The sequence below is a fragment of the Taeniopygia guttata genome, chromosome 15 (assembly GCF_048771995.1).
Source record: "Taeniopygia guttata chromosome 15, bTaeGut7.mat, whole genome shotgun sequence".
NCBI lineage: Eukaryota > Metazoa > Chordata > Aves > Passeriformes > Estrildidae > Taeniopygia > Taeniopygia guttata.
The window spans coordinates 6,100,058-6,118,808 of NC_133040.1; the positions used below are offsets into that span (position 1 = coordinate 6,100,058).

The window sequence follows — 18,751 nt, forward strand, 5'->3', positions numbered from 1 at the left end:
TTAAAGGACTGCAGGAAAACACCCATACTAATGTTACACATGAACAAGGCCATTATAACTTCAGTATCTTTAAGTTTTCCCTCATTTTAGTCCTCATTCTGCTTTTGTACATTGGAAACCAAGTTATTCTCAATCCCAGATTGTACACTTTGCCATGTCTGGGTCTTTACATTTCAACAGAGCAGAACTGTTCTCATTTATTTAGAATCAGGTGACTAAAAAGAAGTAATATTACCATAGAGTTTATGTTTCATCTAATTCCTTCAAAAAGTTCAATATGGAGCTAAATTTAAACAGAATGAAGAGGTGCGATGAATGATGATAATTATAGGGGTAATACTGGGAAGGGACACTGACAAAATCAAACAAAAACTTCAAATCATTACAACAAAAAATATAAGTTACTGCTGATATAATAAACCCACAGGTCTTCTTGCTTTTCTTCAGTTTGCTCTTAGATTGGCTAAGAGCAGCTGTAGCCCTGATTGCAATACGCACCACTCAACAGAATATTTCCCTTTACTGAACTTTACATTTAGAGTAGCTCATAAAATGCAATTTTTCTTCTTAACAGAGTGAGAGACAATGTCCAGAGGCAACCAATAAAGCACAAAAAAGCAAACGACTACTTACAACTGTGATTTGTTTGTGTTGGGTCCTGAATTTGCCATACTAAGAACACCACGTCCTGTGTGGGACAAATTGGGCTTGAATTCATCTTTAAAAGGTTTTCCCCAGTAAGATTCTCCTCCTTAAAAAAAAAAAAAAAAAAAGAGAGAAGGATGTTTGATGTTTGTTTTCATTAGTTTCCCACTGTGTGTTGCAACAGGCATTAACATTAAATTCAAGGTTTCCAGCACTTGCAGTCACTATGTGTTAATACATTGTTACCTCACCCCTATCTCTAGGCCATTATTTGAACACGACCTTGAAATCTGGTGTTGGCAACTGGCAACACATTTCTGTGTCCTCACACTATCAGCTGCAGCAGACCACACTTTATCAACAGCTTTATGTATCCTGTGCTGAAGAACAGTCAAGGATTTAATTTTTTCCTCCTGGTCCATCATAAATTTTCTTTTTTGAGACATTAAATCTTTAAAATTGGCTTCATGACAAAACATAGAGCAAAGAGTTACCGGTTTAATTGCACTCTGGATATAACATTGCTTCTGGAAATAAAATATCAGGGAGATGAAACACATTCATAGACTCCACTAAGAATAGGAGCTATAAGCTCAAATGCTTAATCCCAGACTAAACAATGAAGAATGATGACATACAGTGCTCCAAATTAAAAGGCAAAAATAAGATATTAGGACTAGACAACTGGATGATGTTAACACTTATATGTAATGAAGGTAAAAGAATGATAAAATTGCACAAATCCCAGCCCCAGCCCTCCAAAACTGATTTCTTTTCTGTGACTGTGGAGAGAGAGGGTCCGTGAGAAGTCTCCTCCTGGCTGTCATTTTTACATTATCTATGACAGATCTGACATTTTAATTTGCACTTTCCTTCAGGATCATTCTTAATAAGAAAAATGAAGGCTGAGATGAGTCATAGTTTCACAGTCAAATCCATAATCTTGTTTGACAAACCATGAAAAAATATTTCACCTTAGGACAGTATTAAAAATAAAACAAACAAAACTATCCAAACAGGCAGCAAGGCTTGTCCATCTGCAGAACTGGCTCAAGAGCCCTCCAGAGTAAGTGTAGCACTGGAGAAGCAGCAGGTCAGGGAGGAGTCTGTAGTGCTCCACAGCCATGTGCACACGTAGCACAGAAAGCAATTTGATGATATGGCTGCACACAGAAGCAGTAAATGAAAACAAGGAATGAATCAGGCTCCTACTGAAAATTTTACCCAAAAAAATCACAAGAGTGCATTAAATGAGGAAAGAGTTTCAGATACCATGAAAACAAAGCATCACTATGGACAGCTGCAAGTGGAACGAAGTGAGAAATTCTGGAAGAAGCTGACCCACTTAAAACCCAATTAATCATATTCAAAAGACCTATTAATAGAGTTGAGTGTTTCCTGCTCTGCAGTTTGACAAGAGGTGGCAAAAGGGGACAAACCCTGTAGGGATTTTCTGTAATCAGGAGTACAGCAGTGATTACTTCAGCAATCTCTGGCTATTGAATGTTTTAAGATCAGCTAAATTACGTCAGCTTGATCCCATATGCCAAGATTTTCCAGAGGTGGGTGGCAGGGATATGGTACAGCTGCAGGCAGCTCTAGAAGAGTTTGTGCTGTCTGAAGTTTTCAGAGGGTAGAGAACATGAGCACAGTCTGTTGAGATGGGACACAGCAGCAAGTAGCCAAACCTGTGAGCCTGCTACACTCTTCATGTGCTTCCAGCTGATGCTGGAATTACAGCCAAGCTGCTGAAAGACAGTGGAATCAAGCCTGAAGCCTTCACTGGTCAGAAAAATAATTCGAAAGGAAAGAGAAAAATTGTGAATGACAGAGAGACTCTCTCTTTCTGGCACTGCAAACAACCAGACCCAAGAGCTTGCAGACAGGAGCAATGAGCCATGATCTTTAGGTTTTGAAATATTTATTTTTGTATGATTTCATTTTGGATCATGCATTGCAGGTCAGAATTAATCTCATATGTATGAAAGCTAAGTTTGGTTCATTCCAGTTCTCTGGAAATAAGCGCTAATATTTTAGCAGATAGTTACAGCCCCTGCTCTGTCTGCCATACAGCTCTTTCCAAGGCTAATTCTGCCTGCCCAGGAGCTGCAGCAGGAGCAGGGAATGGCCTGTGGAGACCTGGCAGCACAGACTGGCAAAGGGCAGTGGATATGCTGCAAAGGCACTCAGCAGAGCAAGCACAGCTTGGGGGACTTTGTTGTTATTTTGGTTTGGTTTTAAAAAATAATTTAAAGAGAATACTTTCTTCTTTTTCAAGGAAAACCCCAAAGTATTCTCCTTAAATTAAAAATAGCCTGAATGTGCTTTTTATCAAACTCCAGCTAACCTCTGGAATTGTTCCAGGCTTCAAGTATCTGCTTGAAGCAGGACTAGACAGAACAACTCAGAAGATGGCAAGTTACATCTATACATTTTTTTAATTACTGAAACCCAGCATGACTTTCTCTGTGAAGATTAAGTACAGACCCCTCATCAGTCTAGGGCCATGGCAGCACAGTGCCTAATGCTCAGCTGGAACAGGGATTTTACATTCTTACCTTTTACTCTCCACATTAGAGCTCAATGTAAACTTGGGAAAACCACTCTGAATTCAAACCTACTAATAATTATGAGGTTTTTGTAAATATTCAACAGATTTTACTGTGTTTATTCTCAAGACAGTTGGGGGGTGTGGTTGTACATTTTCTGAAAGCAGAATGGATGCAGACAGAGGAGGAGGGAGCATGGCAGTGTCTGGCTCCAGCCTTTTTATGTTATACTCCCTGTATGTGCCACAAAGAGAGGAGGCTCCTCCTGACACTCCCTAAATGTTCTTCAGAGCACACACAGATCTCTGCTGGCTATATTTGGAGTCATGATGATGCAAACCCCTCACCCCAGTGCTGATGCATCAGCCTACAAGCAAAGCCCACAGAAAACAAGAATTGACTCCGGGTGTTGGATTCACAGCTGGCAGCACTGCCTGTCACTTCACCTCCCTCTCAGCTTCTCTTCTGTCCAAGTGGAGCTGTGTGCCTGCTGGACTTGCAAATGTTTCTGAGATCCTGCTACAAAAGTGCTGGAAAAGAATTCTGTGGGCTTCTGTGCTAAAAATCAGTTCACATGGCAGCAGCCATGGCCCCAGCACATACTGCCACTAGCTGGATTGATGGTGGGAATAATTACAGCCTGCACATGGGAATCTCCTGCTTGCACAAAGCTCGAAATGTGCTTGGGATCAGCCACAGAAATACAGTGCCATTCAACAGCATTTAACCTGTACAGTGGCAATTCCTTCAGGAGCCAGAAAGAGTTTTTGTACAATTCTGTATAAAATAAAAATCACATGCCTACTCAGATACATGATTCAAAGCTGCAGGAAGCTAGGAGACAATTCCACGCATTCTCCTTTTTAAAAAAAATTCTCTTAAATTAAAGATGTGTTTAACTCATTCTCACACAGAGTTGAAATGAAACAGACCACACAGCTCTTAGAAAAGAACATTAATAATTTCTGTGGCTATCCAGAGTGGCAAGATACATTTAACTTGTACTGAAGCATGGTTAGTTATTCAGTCCTGCGCTGACAGTAAACAGGTGAACAGATCTAAACTGACATCTGAAGCAGTCACACATCAGCAACTACACAGAAAAATAGCCACAATTTCAGATTGTCTTTTGAACTAAACCAGATTACTCTTCGGTAGTCTTTGTCCCTACTAAATGCATGTAAAAGGTTTTTTTGAGGTACAATCATAGAATTTGTGCAACTTTCTTGCAAAGAGCTGAGAGATGCATCTAAAGCTTCAGAAATGTAGCATTCCAAAAGCCAGGTGTGGGCTGGGAATCATCATTCATGACAGTAGTGATTTTAAATAAATCCTTCCTTTTTCTGGCTTAAAAACTGCTAAGCAGTGGTAAGGAAGTAGGAGGGTTCTGATTCACAAAAATGATGGCATACTTTCTGTAATTTTCTTCTTGTCAGTTGGAACAACGAGGCACATAATAACATCTGACACTTCTGTAGAGCTTTCCTTCCAAGTGAGATTCTGGAATCATTTTGCAAATATGAAAGCCTTAGCTCAGGCAGTAAGTGCTTCTCTCCTCTCAGATAAGAGCACATGGTACTCAACCCCACAAACTCGAGCATGGATTTGCAGATTAAAAGGAGTATATTCTAGATAAAAAGGTCTTGTTCTTGCTTTTGCTGTGCTTCAATCATGCAAGAAAATGGGCTCTAAAACTGGTACAGTTAAGGAACTTGCCATCTTAGGAAATCACATTGCATTGATCAAGTTTGTCCAGAGTCCTTTGCTATTGACATTTCAGAGGAGCTCTTCTTGCTGCCAAACAAAATGCAATTCTCATCTACCAGTAGTATTTCATCTTGGACTTTTACAGCTATAATGTGCCTCCTTTGTGCTCACCTGGATTCATAAATCACAGGCTGATTCATGAGACCTTCCAACAGGTTGCAAGAAAGAGTAGCTGAAAAAAACCTGTGCTGCTTTGAAAATGTGATGCTTTGCATATATTCCCTTTTTCATACAAAAGGGTTAGGATATTAAACCTACTTTTTCTACATGCAAATTTTCATCTATTATTTGGAACACTGAAAATACAGAACAGCTGCTCCACTTGCACGACCGTGAGTTAGAATTACTCACAGTGTTCAACCACTTACTTGTTATGAACAGCAGGAAAAGAGATACGTCACAAATCTAAAATTAATTTTCAAATAATTAATCATTACAAAGAATGACCATGACTCAGCTTATTGCTCTGAATACTGCCTCTATGGCTGGTTATTTTGTTAGAGAAGAAATAAGCTGCTGCACCACAATAAAATTTCTCCCAGTAGTCTTATGAAACATAAAGGTGAAGGCTCTAGGAAAATGAGTCTGGCGCTCCAAATCAGTGTCATTCTTGCAGGATGTATATCTGACTGCTCTGGCAGTGCAGGTCTGACAGCTATGCTAGGTAAAACTCCATTCCCCACTCACTTCTCAGGGTGGTATCTCAACTCCCAGATGCCATAATGCTAATTTCCACTCTTCTCCATTCCAAGGTTAACAGCTGAGTACCAGGAATTAGCTGTCCTTCATGTGTCTGCTGGGTCACATTTACGACAATCCAATCAAAAAGGACATACTGGGGAGCTGAATAACAAACAACAAAGCAAGGCTCAGGGCTGCTTCCAGAGAGAGCAGTTCAGCCGGAGCAGCCTTGGGAGAAGATGGTCAGTGACAACCATCTTGGCATTTAGTTCTGTGAACTGTTTCTAAAACACAAGCACACTTAATCCAGGTGAGCCAAAGCACAGTTACAGTCTGTGTATGTATAACAAGTAACCTTCTGTCATGTTGTACTGATTGTGCCCAAATCCACCCAGAAGATGAACAGTCCTGGGTTTAGTTAGCAATGGAGTGGGTGATCATCTCAGCTTCTGGGGGCTGCAACTGTAAACCTGACACCCTGACACATGGGATGAATGTCAGATGACAGAAACCAAAAGGTGGGAAGATATTCAAACAAGTCTGTTCTAGTTCCTGAAATAATGAACAGGAATAATTAAATAAATAGAGGAAGAATATATAGAGGTTTAATGCATCTTCCATGTATCAGTTTAGAAAAGTTTTTTTTTGTTTTTTTTCAAAAAACAAACAAAAAGGCCAAATCTCTTAGCTAGAAATTATCAGTTAAAGCAGAAGGTTCTGTGTGAATGAGGAAACAAAGCATGTTCTTTTTGTTCTGAAATCTTCCTACAAAAGACTTTAATAGAAACAGTTTATAATATTGACATTTAAAGGGTAACCTCCAAATAGTCCTCCCTATTGCCAATTGAAATATCTGTGAAGAAAGCCCTGTTCTGTTCTCATATGCTTCTCTGATATTACAGAAGTCAAGTTATTTACTTCTAAAGCCCATTTAATCTTACAGACTTTTTTTAGATTTCAAAGGTGTATCTTTTATTTTCCCCTTCTAAGAAGCAGTGAGTCAAAAAAAAATACCGAAATCCCTTCCAGCAGAAGACATAAAAAAAGGGAATTTATCCTGCAAATAATAAATAGGCCACAGGCAAAAACAGTACAAAGTATTGAATCCCAGTGCTTTACTCCAAAGCTTTCCTGAAGTGAATGCCTGCGATCACATCAATAATGCACAAATGAATGGACCAACATTTTTAGAGCATGGGAGCCCGGGAGAGCATCATTCCATCTGCCCTGCTAGAGCAGTGCTGCTGAGCTGAACCCTCCTCTGGCTGCCCTGCTGCAGAGGGAACATCAAGCCTCAGGTCTGGCCACCTTCTTACAGCTCGAGACACATAAGTGAAATTTCTGCCCCACAATCAAGTGCCCTGGATCTATCCAGTAGTCAGGAACAAATCCTGACGGACCACTTGCACTCTGTGAACTGTCTAAGCAGCTTCACTGAAGTACTAAACACGAGGGCATGACAGTTCAAGAGCAAACTACAGTCCACCAGGCTCCCCATTTAGGTTTTCTTGTGATATTAGCATATTCAACAAGTGTTTATGTAAAGACATATAAAATTCAACTGTTTCCAAAAATAAAAGCCATTCAGAAGACACTTGTACCATTTGGACTCTACAATAATTGCAGTCAGTCTCTAAAAATCTCCAAGATCCACGTCTGTTTGGGTGTACACTGTTCATTTCATTAGAACTTTAATAGTCCTGACAGATGTTTGCGAGACATCTTGCCTGTGATATACTCGTATTTAATTAAGAATGACAAGGAGGAAAACAAGATGGAAAATACTAGAGGTCATTAGACTCCTTTTAAGTGAAAGAATATATGTAGGAGGATTTTCATCCTTTGTGCTCATTAGGATTTCACTTCCTACTGGAAAAGCCAGTGGAACTGAGCTTTGCCCTTCAGAGTAGCAGTGATGCCAGTCCTCTGCCGCTGTTAAGTCTGAAGTCTTACAGCACTTCTGCCATTTGCACAAACAAGCAGGAATTACACCAGCAAATTAATTTTCATTCCACAGCAGGATCTGAACTCCACCCTGCAAGGGTGAGAGGTGTCTGAGTCAACCTATTAAATCTCTTCCGTCTCCTGACACGTCTTTAATTTCTCATTTCAAAAGATGTTCCTAATTATGTCTTTTGGGATTTGAACCAAAATTTCCGCATTAAAAAATCAAATCACATTTGACAGTCCAAGCATAGATGGTAACAATTCTTGTTAATGGGTTTTTGCCATCAAAACACTGAACCTTTAACCAGTCTCAAATCCTGCAACTGTTAGTTATCACATGCACTACAAGAAAAGTTGTTGGGCCACTACTCACACTAACATAATTAACAATATAAATAGAGTTGAAGTATTTAAGCAGGTGAGGAGCTGAGGATGCTGGTGACAGTCACAGTGGACAGATAGAAGGTGAACAAGGAAAATTAGAAAATTTAGAGGTATGACATAACCTGTCTCCTGTGGTGGGCAATGTTGTGACACCCTTCAGCTGCTCTGCTTCCTGACTATTCCTGCTGCGACTGCTCCCAGATCTCCAACCAAGGGAGAAAGAACAAGTGGAAGAATTTTGTAGCAGTGATCCCCAAAAGTTGGAAAAAGAGCAGCTTGGGCATTATAAGGCAACTAGCTGGGAGAACAGATGGTGTCTGGCCAATCACCAATTCCAAGGCAGGTCTCAAGTATTTCATTAACACTGAATTTGAAAGCGACTTGCATGAATGTGTTTCTTTCTTTATTCTTTGCCCTGGAAGACCAGCTGTAAAATCATTATAATTTTCATTTATTTATTTTCTGAAGAAAAAAGGAAGCAAAAATGGCATGAATTCTGCATCGAAGAGTGTCCAAGCTTTAGACTGAGAATGTATCAGATGAAATTTTGAACATAGTCAACATGGTCATAAAAATATATCAAGGATACCTCTGTTTTAAAATAAACACAATGTCCCACTTATCATCACTTAAAAAATTTTAATTTCAAATTGTCTGGAAGTAAATGTAACAACACAGCCCATGAAGTGAGAACAGCTTACTTGATTCAAACACAACCTTACCTGTTCCTGTTCCAGTGGGATCACCTCCTTGGATCTGCAGAATTAAAATTAAATCAGCATTAAATATGAATCTGTGTGAAAGACATTAAATACAAACCATAAAAGCCAATTTTTCTCAATTTTCTGCCTTCTATATTGTGTCATGTTGACAAGTCAGCAACAAGGAAACCATTACTTCTAATTTGGAGCTTATTATCAGCTGGCTGTCATCCCTGACATTGCTTATCCATAAGCAGAATGGCAGTTTCATAAAAATAATAGGTCTTTTATGAGTAAACAGGGAAAAAAACTAATCTCAAATGGGTTAACCAGATCATTCTTTTTATTATGTGCTGAATCAGAACCTGCTTTTTAACTGATGATGCACTGCTTTTGGAATTAAAAAGGTTACTAGCCCTCCACATTTTGCTACCAGCCCTCCACATGATGGGAAGGCAAGAAAAGGGGGAATATGGAATATTTTTTGTATCTGAATCTGTATCCCACTCACTAGCTCTAGTAGGAAAAATCTTCATGTGAAACTAATCTTTGAGTAACAAAACAGTGTATTAATCACTGTACATGCAGAATCTACAGAAATAATATTCTATGCTTTAATGCCAGTGGAGGGAATGTGACGTGATCAGTTTCAAAGTAATAACACACAAGCACAGTTTTAGCTGTGAGCTTAACTATGAACTGAGATACACAGTGCTGTAAAAAAAAAAAGCTTTTTGTAGGATGACAGAACAGAATGTAACATTCAGTAATGTTCCTTCTGAGTTGTGCTCTGCCTTCAGGATCAGGTTGCTCATTCTTCTGAAAGGAAGTTGCAGGGCAGATACAATATCCTAAGCTGCCTGGACTGTAACTCTGTAAATAAAGATCTTTGACTACCAAAGACACATTTCAGAAACAAAAGGTGCTCTTTAACTCCTTTACAAGAAAGCATGGGCACCCAGTGCTGGAGCACACTAGGAAAGAATAACCTGATAATATCCAAGTGCCACAACCTGAAACAGAAATTCAGATGCTTGCTAAAATTTCATCTGAATGGGATTTCAACAGGCCACAGTATTACTTATCCAAATTATCATTTCCCTCTCTCTCCTTCTGTTCATTAACCACCCACCCACATCTTGGGGAAGATAACAAGAGCTAAGGCAATGACTCTTCAAGGTTTTGTCTGGAATGCCAGCAAATGCAGTGCTGAATGCAATGATGTTCTGAGTGACAATGTTAGTCAGAGACAATTGTTAGTAACACCCGTAAGCACACACGGTTAGGACAACCCTCATTCTGATGGTATATTTAATATATTTCTATTGCAAGTTGTCATGCATGGAACAACTTAAACCTGAGATAAGTTAAATATATGGGCTATTTTGAGTACATCATATATTGTGCATTACACAGGAGTTTTTTAGTACTCACCACAAAATTCCGAATTGATCGGTGAAAAATTGTTCCATCATAATAGTTCTTCTTGCACAATTTGATAAAGTTTTCACATGTTCGGGGTGTCTGAAAGACAATGGGAAGTTTTAATTAAGCACAACCTTTAAACAATCATTACAGTGGTTACAAGAATCACTTTTCACTTGTGCCTTACAAAGAAACAAACATGCAAACTTGAAGAGGACGGAGGCTCTGTCTACAGGAAAAAACCTGTAATATACCTTCTTTTAAGGTACACTAGAGAGACACACATTGCGTTAAATAAATTAAACCCAGACCTTCTAATTAGCACAAAGAACTGTTGAACATTAGCTCAGATAACAGGAGTTCCCAGTTGACATCTTGATGGTGAACACAGGTAAGCTCAGAGACTTGCAAGTAACTGAGTTCCAGCAGCGCATCACAATCTTGTTCCAAAGGGGGGTTTCTAGCACTGAAAAAATGTTAATTTACCAGAGTAAGAGAGAACCTGACTTCTCTGCTCCACTATTTCAAAGTCAGCACATTGAAGCTAACTGGGAGAGAAGCATTTGCTTCTCTTTACCACTTGGAAGTAACAATGGTACTGACCCAAGTCACTGGAACACAGATAAAAAAAAAAACAAACAAATTGTTTTCAAAACTCTAAATAAAAGAAAAAGATTCTAAATATATTGCTTCTAATTCACTTTTACAGTGCAAATTAAAGTTATTTAGTGAATTTATGAACCATGATATTCAAACAGTACCTTCTGAAAAACTTACTTTCCACCTAATCATCCTTCCACTGTAATTGTATGGATTCTCTTCTCTGCAATACTAAAATACCTTCAGACATACAAACACAAGTACAGGAACGGCCTGTTTTCTATACTTGGACATGTTTTCCAGTCCCACTGTGGATTATGTGCATAAATCTATTTCAGTTTTACAAAAGAATACATCTAACTGAGTTCTTACAGGCCTTAAAAATATCCTTATTGCTGGATGTGCTGGCAAGAAAAGCCCCAGCATGAGCTGCAGGGGCTGTAAGTGAGCACGCACAAGACTTGTCTTTGTGAAAGGCACCAATTCACTTTGCACTGCTGTGACATCACTCTTGGTCTGGGAGCTGCTGAGAGACAGAGACTGAGCCATGCAACCTGAAGTGACTTAAAAGCAAAAAAAAAAAAAAAATTAAGGCCAGCCTGATTATAATAATTTAAGGATGAAATAATCTCTATCTCTTGAAAAGCCAGTCCATACAAGTATTCATCCAGAACCCTACAGAACTTTCTGTATTTTCTCATCTGAAACACAGTAATTCTCACCCCTCTTTATTTACGCTGAAATGTCTTTTAATTTTCCAAACAAACTCTACCTGTGATTTTAAATTCTCTATATTGATTCCTTCTTAATTACTCTGCTCAGATGACAGTTGTCAGCTGGGCCACAAGTGAAAACATTAGCAAATTTATGGTAGAATGTCACCAAGACATGTACTTTGGTGGCATCCTGAGGGCAACTCATAAGTAACTACATTCCATAAAAATTGTATCAAGCAACAGGAGGTTCTCCTGCAGTTTCAATGTTTATAGTAGAAGTGATTTTTTTTCCTTTGAATTCAACGTATATGCTTTAAAATAATCTTTGTACTTAATCTTTCTAGTAAAATTCAACCTCTGAGGAATCACTTATGGAGCACAGGTTTTCGTTTATAAGACAATATCATAACAGCATTGATCCTAGTGTTTTGTTATTAGTTATTACTTGTGGAAAATGTCAGTAAGGATAAAAATAAGTTAAAAAATTTATTTATGAATCAGAAATGGGATCAGCAGCTTTTAGCCCAAGGCACTTTATGTCATGAGAGCCAAGCACTCTTTGGAGTTAATAAGTTCTCAAGAAGGAATACAGCGACCTGTAATTAATTTTTCACAAAAAATGAAACCAGGCAAAAGACTGAGTCCCCTAGGAATGGACAACAAATAATCTTAAATTTACACAAAGTTGATAACCCAAAACAGATTTCCTGTTTATTTTCAAAACATGATTTGTAAAATATACATAAAAAAACCCTGGCTCTAGTAATGTATTTTTTATGCAGGATGTGTGCTGACCCTTCTCTCTAAATGGATTTCTAGCTATTATACCCTTTCCCAGAAATAAGCTTTTTAAATGCAACATCAGAAATATTTAGTATACATGCAACAGTCATTTCACTGCAAGGTTTTCTTTAAATAATTGCCACCAAATTGGTTCCCATGGTCACCTCATGCATCACAGAGATACATTTGGCAGGTAAACAGTTCCTTAGCAACATTACCACTACCTTTTATAGTGCTTTTTAGTAGACACAAATAAGAAGGTTTGCATTCAATCAGTAATAACCCCAGTTTCAGTCATGCAATAGATCTAGAATATCTTGCTCAGATTATCTGATTTATTCAAAGCAGTTAATGTTCCTGCCAAATCTCACACTGCCAAGCACATTTCAGGGATTTTTTAAAGCAGCATCCTGTCCAAAGCAGGAGAAAAAGGCTTGAGGTTTATGGGGAAGGTGCAGATCCTCAGTAATGAAGTTGTGTTCTGCACTGACCATACAAACAAGACCAGTCTTTGAAGTCTTTGTTCCAACTACAAAGACTGATGACATATAAATACACATAAACAAACCTGACTTTGTTATTTGATGTAAGATCTTGTGGCAGATGTCAGACTCCCATTCTCTGAATGCAAAGCTGTCTCCTTCTTCAGAAATTTCCTGCACAGCCCTTGCCTCACACCATTTCTGAAGGAGGAGGGGATAGTCAATGCACCTGGAAATGCAGGAGGTAATGCTGGTTTCTTGTTCTCTCACCACTGACTATGTGCTCCAGGCTCTCTTTTTAGTTCTGGCTGGTTTTGTCTTAAACTGGCCTCAACAGCAACAGCTAATTTTTCCTTCTTTATCCCTTTTACATTAAGCAGGAAATGACTTAAATTATTTTATTCTACTGACTATGACTTAGACCTATATGTAAGGAAATCAAGGGAAAAATGCCACCATGTTAACCTGATCTGAAATGCACTGACAGAAAACATGGTTTTAAATCTACTGCAATATTTTCTCAGAATGATGCAGTGACAGTCCTAAAAAGGAAAATTTAAAAATTGTGGAAGGCTTTTCTGACCAAAGAGTGTGGTAAGAGAGCCCTGAGAAATCCTTCTTTTTTTAGGTCAAGTTGGGACCGTGTAAATGAATGCAATGTCTCTATGATGTCCTTCAGCTAAAGACACTTTTCTTTCCAAATGTCAAATAGTAAGAAGAAAAATTTTATTTATACTAAAAATGAGTCACCTGCTCCAACTGTGCTCCCTATTTATTTTGTAGATGCCAGATAACTGTCTTTCAACTGCTGAAAATTCACACCCAAGACAAGCAGTAAAATTTTAATAAATGCTTTGAGACAGGAATCCAGAAGAGTACTTATCCCAGATGATATCACAAATGCTTTGCTTGGCTCACAGATATACAAATTTAATGGGGCCACAGCCCAATGGTTTTCTAAGTAGGTTTAAGTCTCCATTTAGCTAACATACTTAGTAGTGTGGATAAACCAGCACTCTACCAGTTACTACGCCCAGACAAATTTCAGAGTTAATGAGAGATTGCTACAAAGAATGACCCTGCAAAAATAGCAGTGACAGGAGACTGTGAAATCATTATACTCGGCGAACACTGAAGAAAGGAATATACAATTTAGAAAACCAAAGCAAAACAGAAAAAAAACCTGACTGCTTACTACAACCTCCTAGGATAAATGCAGATTTTATCTGAGCCAATTTCAGTTTTCATTTTGCCAGCAAGGGTGGCTCCAAGCCAGATAAAATTCATCTCTCCTGCTGCATCCTGAGACCTGAAGGGTGAGACCAACGAAGCCAGGTCCCTATCTGATTTCCCAGTCTGCAACTGTCCTTTCTCATCAGCTGGGTCATTACATTTGTAAAAGTTACCTTAACTAGGAATCTCTACTGGGCAGCGAAGAGCCAAACAGGAGGAGATGAAAAACCTGCAGCACTCCTGTTGCCAAGGTGCGGGAGATGGGAAAAGAGGGAAGAGCTCCTGAGTTGTTGCCATGACTGCAAGGAAAAAGGCTTTACTATGTGAAGAGCTAATCATTTCAAAATGCTCCATCCCTTGAGGATGTGCATGAACCTTGAAGGGAAATTTCACGCTAAGCATTCAGGAGCTGTCATTCGCACATCTGTATAATTTTCTTGTGTTAATTCCACTTCCCTTTTATTTCTTTTTTCTCTCTAAATTGGATGAACCGTAGTAGTGGCACTAAACTACAGAGCCTTGCTATATGCTCATTAACCCTATGTTTCAAAGCAGGAAATAATGAAAAGCTCATTCCTCTCAAATTAAAATTGCATTCTACAGCCTTCATCTTATCACACAAATGCCAGAATTCTGGTATTAAGAGGCATGAACTAGTGATGGAAATTTCTAAAGCTTCAAACGAAGCTTTCCATTTTCTTAACACAGATCTCCTTTAAAATGCAAGGTAGATTTTGTTTTGCTTTAAACCATTTATGTACTTCTACACAGAGCATTTTTTATCTTGTAATCGTTCATTCAGCAACTCCTCTAATGCATGAGCCCATAAAGAGGTCATTTGGTAAGGTTTAAACTCAGTTCCCCTCCTACCTTTCAATCTGTAGTACTCAGCCTACCCATCACAGAGAGGAGAATCCAGCAATAAAAGCTTGGCTTTATTTGGGGCTTAGTCAGAGTTAAATGTAATGGTACAATTTCAGGAATCACCATCTATCAGGTGCAAGTGTCTGTTCCCTCCTCCAAGCCATGGAAAGAAATATGTAAATGTTTCAGTGTCCAATACTGTTCTGGAAGGCCATTTAAACCATCCCGTTTCACTTTGTACCAATGAACTATAAGCACATTCCCTTTGTTTCACAGGAAAAAGTATAAGAAAACCCAGAACTCCACAAAGCCCATTGCAAGAGCATGGGAAGAATTTTACTCTGGGAAGCTCATGACATTTCCTGAATGAGAAACATTTACTTCAGACCTAAATACCACTCCCTGCCAGCTCCACTTTCCTGCTAACAGTTCCCCAGTATGAGAGAAGGACTGAGCCAGTGACAGGTGATGGTGGCAAACAACAGCTGCCTATGGTGGTTCAGTTCAAGAAAGCCACAGTTCATCTAAGGGACACAATTCTCAGCTGGTTATACCAAGAGCAAATGTGGTCAGGCAATTTGTGATCTGTGATCAGAAGAGTACAGTTCCAGAGAGTGAGCACTGGGAGAATGAAAGCTTTGGGGCACTGTGGGGTAAAACACTCAGCCAGACTCCTATAAAAAAGAATCAGAACAAGCTAACTATGCCTTGGGAAATAGATTGCTGACTTGATAGCGAACATTTGCCTATTTTGCTACCTCAAAGCCTCCAAGTCTGCCTAGAACAAAGAGCAGAATTAATGCATTCTCATTACGCAGAAACTGTAATTTAATCAGCTATTTAGCATAGAGTTCAGCAGATAGCTACATTTCACTTTTAAAAGGCATTTCTTCCACTATACTGACGTTCATGATGTTACCGAAAACTTTTCTGAAGTCTAATCAAGATGCTCAGCTTAGACAAGATGCCAGTAAAAAGATGACACACTTCAGTTTTAGTTCTCACATTCTTGCAAACACAGGGACAATCAATCAGTTTAGCTGAGCACAACTCAAATTAAACAAGGCATCTAATTCACTCATCTAATTTATCAATGTTAACTACTAGTTCTCCAGAGTCAGTCAGCCACAGTTACTACTTTTCCTTCAACTTATATTTACTGAAGTGGTAGAAAAGAAAACAATTCTCACCCTACCCCACTGCCCTCTCCAAATTTGCTGTCACGCAAGGATTAAGGAGCTTGTCAGACAGCATAGTGCAGGGCTGGGTGCTGATGAGGTTGGACTGGTAAGCAGGACAGCACAAGTGGGTACAGTCTAAATGAGGATGCAACTTCAATTGCTCAGCAGCCTCCAGCAGCTTAAAACTTGGAGCAATGCATGTCCCACAGTGGCTCCCTGGCATTTCATCAATCTGCACTGCCTGCACATAAATTCCACCTTTTCAGAAGATGCAACCTGTAACAATTTCCATGCTAGACAGAGAAGCTCTGGTAGCTGTCAACCTCCCAAGGTCACCCTGCTCTCATCAGAGCAGCCAAGGTACAAACAAGAAACACATCAGGGAAAGAGGAAGAGCAACAGCTGTGTAATTCCAAAACACCCACTTCATCGTCGGGTTTGGGATCACAAAGTGACACAGTTGGTATGGGATGTCTGCACCTCATGTCTGCAAATGTCAGAAATCAAGGGGCACGATCCAATAACCATCAATTCCCTTCCCAGATCCAGCTTGCCATGGCAGCTGGGAAGGCAGAAAGGGTCCAAATGTGTAAAATGCCTTTCCATCAATTACTCAGTGCCAAAGGCTGCCAGGAAAACACACAGACAGCCTAGGGCAGCAGGGACCAGTTCATGGAGAGGTGGCTCAGCATATAAAGCTGTGGGTATAAGGAGGAAGGAGGGACATTCAAAGGATGATGTTTTTGTCTTCCCAAGTAAACATTATGGTGATGAAGCCCAGCTTTCCTGGGGATGGCTGAACACCTGTGTGCCCTTGGGAAGTGGTGAATTAATTCCTTATTTTGCTCTGCTTGTGTGTGCAGCTCTTGCTTTACCTGTTAAACTGCCTTTGCCTCAGCCTACAAGTTTTCCCCTTTTCTGATCCTCTCCCCCATCCCACTGGTCAGGGAGTGAATAAGTGTCTATGTGGGGGTTAGTTGCTGACTAGAGTTAAATCAGGATAGGGTGTTATGCTCCCAAAGTGAAAACTATTAAAATATCAGCTTCCAATCACTCAGAACAACCCAGAAGTGACCTGTTCATCAAGATGGCTGTGCAGAGCCATCCTACTCTCAGCCCCACAGAGCAATAGATCTGTCTGCTATTGTACCACTTGGAGGAAAAAACACACCAAGATACAACAACATCCTCTCTAACAAACAGTTTTTAAAAACATATACAGCTCTTCTACTGGAAAAACACAGCTTTGTTTGTTACTTAGTTTCTGTTGACAAGAAGTCTCAAAGTTGAGAGTTGCAGCTCTTGCTATAATGGCCTATTTTGATGAAAAATATGAAAAAAGCCATTACAACCATGCCAAGACCATTGTATTTCATCTCTCTAATCCTATTACCAAATGAACAGACACTGGTACAACATCAGCCAGTTATTTCCCAGAGAGTGCCAATATCATGTTGACAGAAAGCAAGTAGAATGGAGGTTTAAATCAGGAGGAAAATGAGATTCAGGAAGACTGGAGAACCTCATCATGCCAGGAGGTCAAAGGATTTTTTCAGCAATGCACTTCTTTGCCAGAGGAAATGGATAAGAAGTTTATAGGCTTCTGATCTTCAGAACAGTCCCTCACACAAAAGGAGAAATTATTTCAAAGAACAGGGCCTGGATTACAAATCTATAGATCACAGGCATATTTATCAGGTCAGAGGGCCTAAAAAGATTAAAACATCAATGTTTGTAGAGTAATGGCTTCTTGGGAAAGCTATGCCAAGACATCACCATTAAACAGAGTTTGCCAGACCCTAAAACCTCAAAAAGCATATTTGGAGTGTCAGATGGAGCTTTGAAATCCATCTCACATTCTTCTTTGTTTTGCCATCTTGCCCTTAAACCTTAAAGTACTAAACCTGAGAGAGACAAGTGAATTTATGAAACCTGCCATGGCAGCTACAGACTGGCATTTGATCACAGCTCTTGGTATGTGCTGAACCACCAGATATCACCCCAGTGACCACTTGTAGGCAGAGGACTCACCCAGCAGAGAAAGGAGATAGAACATCAAACCACGTGTTCATCATTTTGACAGGGTCTTCTGGAGCATTACATCTACATATTTATTTATAGGTGTATATATATATATTTAAAAATGGCTGCTCCACCACCTACAAGGTGAAACTCCATCACTATAGTGACTAATGCAGCAGAATACACAAGGATAATATGCAGTTGTTCCCAGCAGCAACTTGATTAAAGCAACTAAAAGAACTTGAGGAGACCAGAAAAATCACAGTAAATAAAATACAAGAAATTCAGTGATATTAATTGCCTTTCATCAGTTATTTCTTCAGAATTTATGTGTTTGACATACATGGGACTAGAACTGAGAGAATAACACTTGTTGGATATTGTTAGATCTTCTATACTTGCCAGAATTACTTCTGACAAGTAGAATTTTTGTAAATTTTTATCCAATTAGTGTATACAACAAATGTTTCTTATGTGCAGCTGAACGCAGCTTCCTGGAAAACATCCCTACAAATGGCCATCTGATTAGTCCCCATCAGGAGGAACATACTGTATCAGAATAGGAGGATTGGGAAAAAAACAAATGACCAAAAAATACAGTAGGCACACTGCTATGATCCCAAGAGAGAACAGTACCTTTGCTCATCTGAGGGACAAACTCAAAAGGGTGGGAAAAAAATCCAGCTTATCTTCCAAAGTATTTTTATTGCCTTTTTTCAGGTCAGTGATTGAAACCACACACCACCCTTCTGGAACCTGAGTGAAGTTTTC

The 18,751-nt window shown here is 39.3% G+C and overlaps 1 protein-coding gene across 1 annotated transcript in view; it reads right to left on the reverse strand.

Moving 5' to 3' along the window:
* PPIL2 (peptidylprolyl isomerase like 2) overlaps nt 1-18,751 on the reverse strand; it is a 67,833-nt gene that overhangs the window by 15,288 nt on the left and 33,794 nt on the right. Inside the window, exons 13-15 of the mRNA XM_002198874.7 lie at nt 10,109-10,198; nt 8,696-8,729; nt 634-751 (exon numbers count right to left, since the gene is read on the reverse strand). Coding sequence (XP_002198910.1) covers nt 634-751; nt 8,696-8,729; nt 10,109-10,198 — 242 coding nt within the window. The remainder of the gene's footprint in view (nt 1-633; nt 752-8,695; nt 8,730-10,108; nt 10,199-18,751) is intronic.